Source organism: Ictidomys tridecemlineatus, chromosome Y, assembly GCF_052094955.1.
Source record: "Ictidomys tridecemlineatus isolate mIctTri1 chromosome Y, mIctTri1.hap1, whole genome shotgun sequence".
NCBI lineage: Eukaryota > Metazoa > Chordata > Mammalia > Rodentia > Sciuridae > Ictidomys > Ictidomys tridecemlineatus.
In genome coordinates this window covers 2,337,970-2,345,705 of record NC_135494.1, presented here as the reverse complement: position 1 = coordinate 2,345,705, position 7,736 = coordinate 2,337,970, and the positions used below count along the sequence as shown (strand labels likewise).

The window sequence follows — 7,736 nt, the reverse complement described above, 5'->3', positions numbered from 1 at the left end:
GTAGCTCAGTGTTACAGCAACCCTAGGTTTAATGGTCAGTTTAAAAACAATAACATCCCAAAGAGGAATAGAGGGGAAAAAGACAAAAGAAAAGAGAAGAGTGTAAAAGGGCAGACATCAATCGAATTACACCAACAGTGACATTATGTGGCAATTGACTGAACAATCCTCTCCTAAGGTAGAGATCAGCAGACAGAATGAAAACACGGTCCAGTTCTATGCTATGTGCAGGGGTCACTGCTGGGATATCAATGGATAAAGAGTTTGAAAATAAGAGGATGTGAGTCCTACACCATGAAAACAGACACCATGAGTCAGCTCTCCTGTAATATCTTTCCAAAATCAGGCAAAATGTTTCAAAGCCACAATTAATTGAGCCAGAACAGCTGTGAGACATGGACATATGATGTTTATTTTTTTTAAGAGAGAGAGAGAATTTTAATATTTATTTTTCAGTTTTCGGCGGACACAACATCTTTGTTTGTATGTGGTGCCGAGGATCGAACCCGGGCCGCACGCTACCGCTTGAGCCACATCCACAGCCCGACACATGATGTTAAGGTGTTCCTGAATGCTCCATCCTCTTTCTCAATGCCAATCCAATAATAAGGACACAGCTGTGAGTTTACAGGGGAAAAAAATGGTTTTCTAGCAAAGGAGCAGCACAGTGACTACTGTCCAGAGACCAGGATTCTGGCAATCAGAAGAAACAGTTGTCTTTGGGGGGGGGAGGGAGATAGGGGTGCCAGGGATTGAACCAGGTGCACTCAATCAATGAGCCACATCCCCAGCCTCATTTTGTATATTATTTAGAGCCGGGGTCTCTCTGAGTAGCTTAGCATATTGACTTTGCTGGGGCTGGCTGTACACTCTTGATCCTCCTGCCTCAGCCTCCCTAGAGGCTGGGATTGAGGCATCACCACCACCCCTGGCACAAAGCAAAATATTTCATTAAAGAGATGGAAAGTCCTTAGTTTGATGTCAATTAAAGTTTATAATTTGGTTATTCTGGGTTTGTTTGGGTTTGCTATTGCAGAAACCCAAAGCACATTCCAGGAGACACAAAAGCCTGTAGAGTCCACACAATGTTATGTGATCCAACCTTGTGGCCTCCCTGGGACACAAAGGCAACCTGTCAGCTCCTTTCATGTTCTTACCAATATGAACCATTTCAGGGTCAGCTGAAAATTCAAGCTGACTTTAGCATTGAAAGGGGACCTCATGTCTAACAGAAGAGTCATGTGCCACGAGGACAATAGGCAGTGAAGCAATGACACAATGACAGACATGCCATTTTGCTCCCATGTGAAGGCTGAGTTCTGGAGGCTGCTCCTGCCCAGGGCAGATCTTAAAGTGGGGATTAGGTCCCAGGCCAGGTGGGTTGCTGATGTGATCTGAGGTTCTGCACAGACCTCTACAGCAGTCATTTCCAGGACAGTGACAATCCCAGGCCTGCCTCAGTCCCTCATCCCCATGTTTCATCAGCCCTTGGGACCCAGAACAAGAAATATGGTGAGAAGTGGACCAAATGCTGCCCCCGATTTCAGTTCTGGCTACTTGGGTGCATACAGCCTTGAGCTTTGGGCATTTGAAAGAATCGAGTAGAAACATGAGACCCAAAGATGTGTCAAACAGCACTGAGGGACATGGTCAGGACAGCCACAGAGGGCTTGGGGTTGAGGTGGGGCTGTCCTCCGGCAGCAAGGGCCACACAACAGCGGAGTCACAAGGGTTTCCCTGGAGGGGGATTTGGAGTGGGGGGAGAGGACTGAGACTCTGCTGCCCACCTCACTGCCAGCCCATCCATACTAGATGCCTGGCCACAAAAGCACCCCGATGAATCCTCTCAGCCCCCTGTTTTGGTTTTAAAGTGAAAATTAAAGATACTGGGTGTGAAAGTTCTGCCTTTTTCTGGGGCAAGCTCAGGCTACACGTGGGTTCCAGGAGTCATACCCATGGACAGGGGGCCAGGCTCCATCCCTGCTCCAGGTGATGGGTGTGTCTCACCAGAGGCTTGGTTTTCTTCCAGTGAAGGGGGTCAGAGGAGGAGGTGGCCACACATGTGTTGATATGCTGCTCTGGCTGAGGACACCAAATCTATGCTCTGCCCAGGGTTGTCTCCTACCTTGGGCTTGGATGACTTCAGTCTCCGGCCTCCTGGTTTCCCAAGTTAAATAATTTGTGGCCTCTTCCACTGGCATGTTGGTGATGCTTGGGACCTTTTTCCACATGACAGGGACACGTGGTCACTGTTGAATGATGACAGCTGGAGCACAATGAGGCATGGGGGTGAGGAGACTGGCCCATGGTTCTGAGAATGCCCCTTGAACACCCAGCCTCCCTTGCAGTCTCCTGGCCTGCAGGTCAAAGCCCTGTAAGTGGAAGAAGCTCCTCACACAAGGTCAGGTTCACCCTCTTCCTCAGAAGTGAATCTGGGGCCTAAGTAGCTCCAATGAGTCCCTCCAGCTCTGATAAGATAGAAAAACTGGGAGCCTCTTTCTGGGATCAAAGGAAGGTTATGAACTGAGCACATGTCCCCATCCCTCATGCCTGACAGCCCTTTCCCAGATCCTCTCATTCTCATGAGCCAGGGAAACATTTAATTTTCATAACTATTTTATGCTGTAGTTGGACATGATAGAAAATGTGTCTCTACAGCTTTGGCGTTGTTCTGTAACCTCACTTTAATCCTTTACCTGAGCAGAAACAGCCCTCTCCACAGCATGTACTGCAGAATGTCACCTGATGGGAGGCTGTAGCTGCATCAATGATGTAGGGCACATGAGGATAGACACCCAAAGATGTTCCAGGATTAGATTTATTAGCTGCAGGGTTCTGAGGTGTATAACCTCAAGTTTTTTGGTTCACTGCTTGTAATTTCATTGATCTTCATTTACACCCAGTGAGACAGGGATAGAGGTTTATATTTTCTGTAGGTGTATACGTGAAGAATTTTTTTTTAGTTCACAGAAAGTGCTTTGTATACCAATTGTAAGATTAGTCAGAGGTCTTCCAAGCACTACCACAAAAGCAGAAGTCTGTATTAGAACCCACATTGAGATCTTTGCAAAATCTGCTCCTGACATTTTGTTGAAAGAAAATTATGGTGAAGGTCTCTCCAGAAGCTAAGTTAATATTCCTTGGTGGAGAAAGGAGTACCACTATATTAGCACATCAGACTGGGACACTCCTTACCAAGCCTTTGTTCATGCAGAGTGTATTAAGTAGGTTTTCTTAACCTTAAACCATCACACAATTTCCCCAGGGCTACTGAGCTACTCTAAACACAGAGAGAAATCAAGCATGAGTTTTCTAGTATATTCCACCTAAGTATTATTCATAGGGAGAAAAGCTAAGTTGGATGTAGTTTTTTTAAAAAAATTCACGGGTATAAAAGACCTTTAAGAAAGAAGAGACCATCTGCAATTGTGGAAGAAAACACCTGCAGAGCTGCATCTGCTGATGTGGTCATCAGTGGAGTCCACACACACAGCACCAGAAAACTCATCACCTGAGCTATGGGAGTGCTTGGTGCAAGAATGCCTGCCTAGCATGCACAAGGCAGGATTGGGTCCCCTGAATTGGGGAAAGAAAAGAGAAAGCAACTCAAGCATAGGGCAAAACATATTTTGATAAAGTGCCTCTCCAAGTATTATACACAAATGACATTATGCTATAATGCTCTTTAATGTGCTTACATACAGCACAATACATGAGACTTAGAACAAGCACAGGTGACAAGAGTGGGGTCCCAGAGTCATCAACAGCTCAATAAGTAATCAAGGAAAAGAAAGAGGCCAGCTTCAGGTCACACAGAAACATCCCTATGTTCCCAGCTGCCAGTCTCACTCCATCTCAAAAAACAACAATTAAAAGGACTGTGGGGAAACTCAGTGGTGGAGCACTCCTGGGTGAAATGTGAACAAAGACAGAGAGGAAAGAAGTTCAGAAGAGACATTTCACCAGTCTGTATTTTGGAGTGGAGAGGCCTAAACTAACATGCAGAATATGTAATGAAACAATGGACACAAAAGATTTACAATACAGGAAAATGGAATCTAAAAATAAGAGAGATTTAACTGAGAAGAAAAACATGTTGTTCTAAAATCTTGATGCTGATGCAATGCACCTCTCCAACACAGGGTGCATTTTTGGTACCTCTGAATAGATAAACAAAGAAATGAAGGCACAAACATTTTCACACACCTACAGATTTTTCTCAAAAAAAATAAATAAAATAAAAATATCCTCAAGTCTGAACAAGTTCAAATGGATCTGAAAAAAGCAAAGGTCCCACCACATGTCTACATACAGGGCTTTTCTCCAGTGTGGTTTCTTAAATGCTGTTCTAAGGAACCTGGAAAGTTGAAAGTCTTACTACAATTTTGAAAGAGAGAAAAAGGATCTTCTCAGATGTGAAATCTTTGTCTTTGAAGAAAACTCTGAAAGCTGAATACTGCCTCACATGGCTTATCCTCAGCATTTTCTACAGTATGAGTCCTTTCATACAACTGAACAAAACTAGAACAGCTCAACAACTCATATTTCCTTTTTGCATAGGATTTATTCTTTTTATTCCAAAAGAATCTTCTGAGACCTTAGTAAAAGATTGAGAAAACAAGATTTCTCACATTTCTCAAGCTCACAGGGCTTCTCTGTGTGTTTTCATATATGAGAAGAAAAACAGGACTGGAGGGGAAGCTGATAGGATGTAGCTTTTCTCTAGTATGTATTCTGGTATGTATTCCAGGGCTTTTCTCTGGTATGTATTCTTCCATGTTTATGAAGCTGATGGGATGTAGCAAAGGTGTTGCCACACTGCTTACATTCAGAGGGTTTGTTTTTCAATGTGAATGAAATGGCTTTGAAGGCAATAGGGAAAATGGAATGGTTTGTGATAATTTTATACATTTAAAGAGTTACTCAGTTGGAAGTGGTGGTGTATGCCTTTAATTCCTGAGACTTGAGAGGCTAATTCTGAAGGATCAGTGTTGGAGGCTAGCCTCAGCACCTTAGGAAGACCCTAAAAAATGCAGCAAGTCCCTGTCTCAAAATAAAAAGTAACTGGAATGTAGCTAAGTGGTAGAGCACAACCAGAATAAATCCCCAATCTCTCTCTCTCTCTCTCTCTCTCTCTCACACACACACACACACACACACACACATTTTCAGCAGTGTGAGTACTTCCTTGTCTTTGAGAATGACATGAAATATTGATTTACCAGGTTTTACATTCAAAGGATTTTTCTCCAGTAACTTCCTACATGTATATGAGTAAAACAGTAATAACAGAAAAGTTTACCAATTGTTTTCATGAATATGATTTCTCTGCAGTATCTGTTCTTTCACGTGTGTGAAGCAGACAGGATGTAGCAAAAGCTTTTAAACATTGTTGTTATTCATAGCGCTTTTCTCTGGTATGGATTCTTTCATGTGTGTGAAGCGTAGGGGATGTAGCAAAGGCTTTGCCACACTCCTTACATTCATAGGGCTTCTCTCCAGTGTGCATTCTTCCATGAATCTGAAGGTAACTGGATCTAGAAAAGGCTTTGCCACACTGCTTACATTCATAAGGCTTCTGTCCAGTATGAGTTTTTTCATGTGAGTGAAGGTGACTGGATGTAGCAAAGGCTTTGCCACACTGCTTACATTCATATGGCTTCTCTCCAGTGTGCATTCTTCCATGAATCTGAAGGTAAGTGGACGTAGCAAAGGCTTTGCCACACTGCTTACAATCATAGGGCTTCGCTCCAGTATGAGTTGTCTCATGTAAGTGAAGGCTAGAGGACTGAGTGAAGGCTTTCCCACACTGCTTACATGCATAGGGCTTCTCTCCAGTATGAGTTCGTTCATGTATCTGAAGGCCAGAGGCAGTAGTGAAGACTTTTCCACATTGTTGACATTCAGAGCATTTCTCTCTAGTATGTCTTCTTCCATGAATTTGAAGGTTACTAGATGTAGAAAAGGCTTTTCCACACTGCTCACATTTATAAGGCTTCTCCCCAGTATGAGTTTTTTCATGTGACTGAAGGTAACTGAATGTAGCAAAGGATTTTCCACACTGCTTACATTCATAGGGCTTTTCTCCAGTATGCATTCTTCCATGAATCTGAAGAGAACTGAATTTAGAAAAGGCTTTGCCACACTGCTTACATGCATAGGGCTTCTCTCCAGTATGAGTTTTTTCATGTGTGTGAAGGTTAGTGGACTGAGTGAAGGCTTTGCCACACTGCTTACATGCATAGGGCTTCTCTCCAGTGTGCATTCTTCCATGAATCTGAAGGTAACTGGATCTAGAAAAGGCTTTGCCACACTGCTTACATTCATAAGGCTTCTGTCCAGTATGAGTTTTTTCATGTGAGTGAAGGTGACTGGATGTAGCAAAGGCTTTGCCACACTGCTTACATTCATATGGCTTCTCTCCTGTGTGCATTCTTTCATGAATCTGAAGGTAAGTGGACGTAGCAAAGGCTTTGCCACACCGCTTACAATCATAGGGCTTCGCTCCAGTATGAGTTGTCTCATGTAAGTGAAGGCTAGAGGACTGAGTGAAGGCTTTCCCACACTGCTTACATTCATAGGGCTTCTCTCCAGTATGAGTTCGTTCATGTATCTGAAGGCCAGAGGCAGTAGTGAAGACTTTTCCACATTGTTGACATTCAGAGCATTTCTCTCTAGTATGTCTTCTTCCATGAATTTGAAGGTTACTAGATGTAGAAAAGGCTTTTCCACACTGCTCACATTTATAAGGCTTCTCCCCAGTATGAGTTTTTTCATGTGACTGAAGGTAACTGAATGTAGCAAAGGCTTTTCCACACTGCTTACATTCATAGGGCTTTTCTCCAGTATGCACTCTTCCATGAATCTGAAGAGAACTGAATTTAGAAAAGGCTTTGCCACACTGCTTACATGCATAGGGCTTCTCTCCAGTATGAGTTTTTTCATGTGTGTGAAGGTTAGAGGAGTGAGTGAAGGCTTTGCCACACTGCTTACATGCATAGGGCTTCTCTCCAGTGTGCATTCTTTCATGAATCTGAAGGTAACTGGATGTAGAAAAGGCTTTTCCACACTGCTTACATTCATAGGGCTTCTCTCCAGTGTGCATTCTCTGATGTATTCTAAGTAAACTGGGATAAGCAAAGTCTTTCCCACATACCTTACATTTGAAACCTTCATTCCCCATGTGTGTGATCCTGTGCCTTTGAAGACTTGTGTGTGAAATACAGGTCGGACCACCTCCTTTACATTCATACACTTTCTCTCCAGCATGAGTTCTTTCATGTCTTCTTAATAAAGAGGAGAAACAAAAGGCTTTCCCACATACCTCACATTGAAAACGTTTACGTTCACTGTGTTTTCTCATGTGTCGTGGAACACCCGTGGGAGAAGATGAGGCTTCACTACATTGTTGATATTCGTAGGGTTGCCACCCAGTATGAGTATCTTTATGCCTTTGAATGTCACTGGAATGACGGATGACTTTCCCACGTACTGTACATTTTAAAGGTCCATCTCCAGTTTGTATTAACATTTGTGTGTGAACATTTTTGGGAGAAACCAGAGATTTCCTATATTGTTTCAATTCACATGGCTTCTCTTCACATTCCCCATGCTTGTAGTATTTGTGTCCAGAGTATGATGTGATCTGCCTATGAAGGAATGAAGGTCATATGAAGTCTTTTGCACACATAATGAAGTCACATGGATTTACTCTATTAAAGTTTTTCTTTGTTCAA

General features: G+C 43.0%; 1 protein-coding gene across 1 annotated transcript in view; it reads right to left on the bottom strand.

Moving 5' to 3' along the window:
- Window positions 1–4,544: 4,544 nt before the first annotated feature.
- Window positions 4,545–7,736, bottom strand: part of LOC144371977 (uncharacterized) — a 69,419-nt gene continuing 66,227 nt past the window's right edge. Inside the window, exon 4 of the mRNA XM_078035335.1 lies at window positions 4,545–7,649. Coding sequence (XP_077891461.1) covers window positions 5,396–7,649 — 2,254 coding nt within the window. The 3' untranslated portion in view covers window positions 4,545–5,395. The remainder of the gene's footprint in view (window positions 7,650–7,736) is intronic.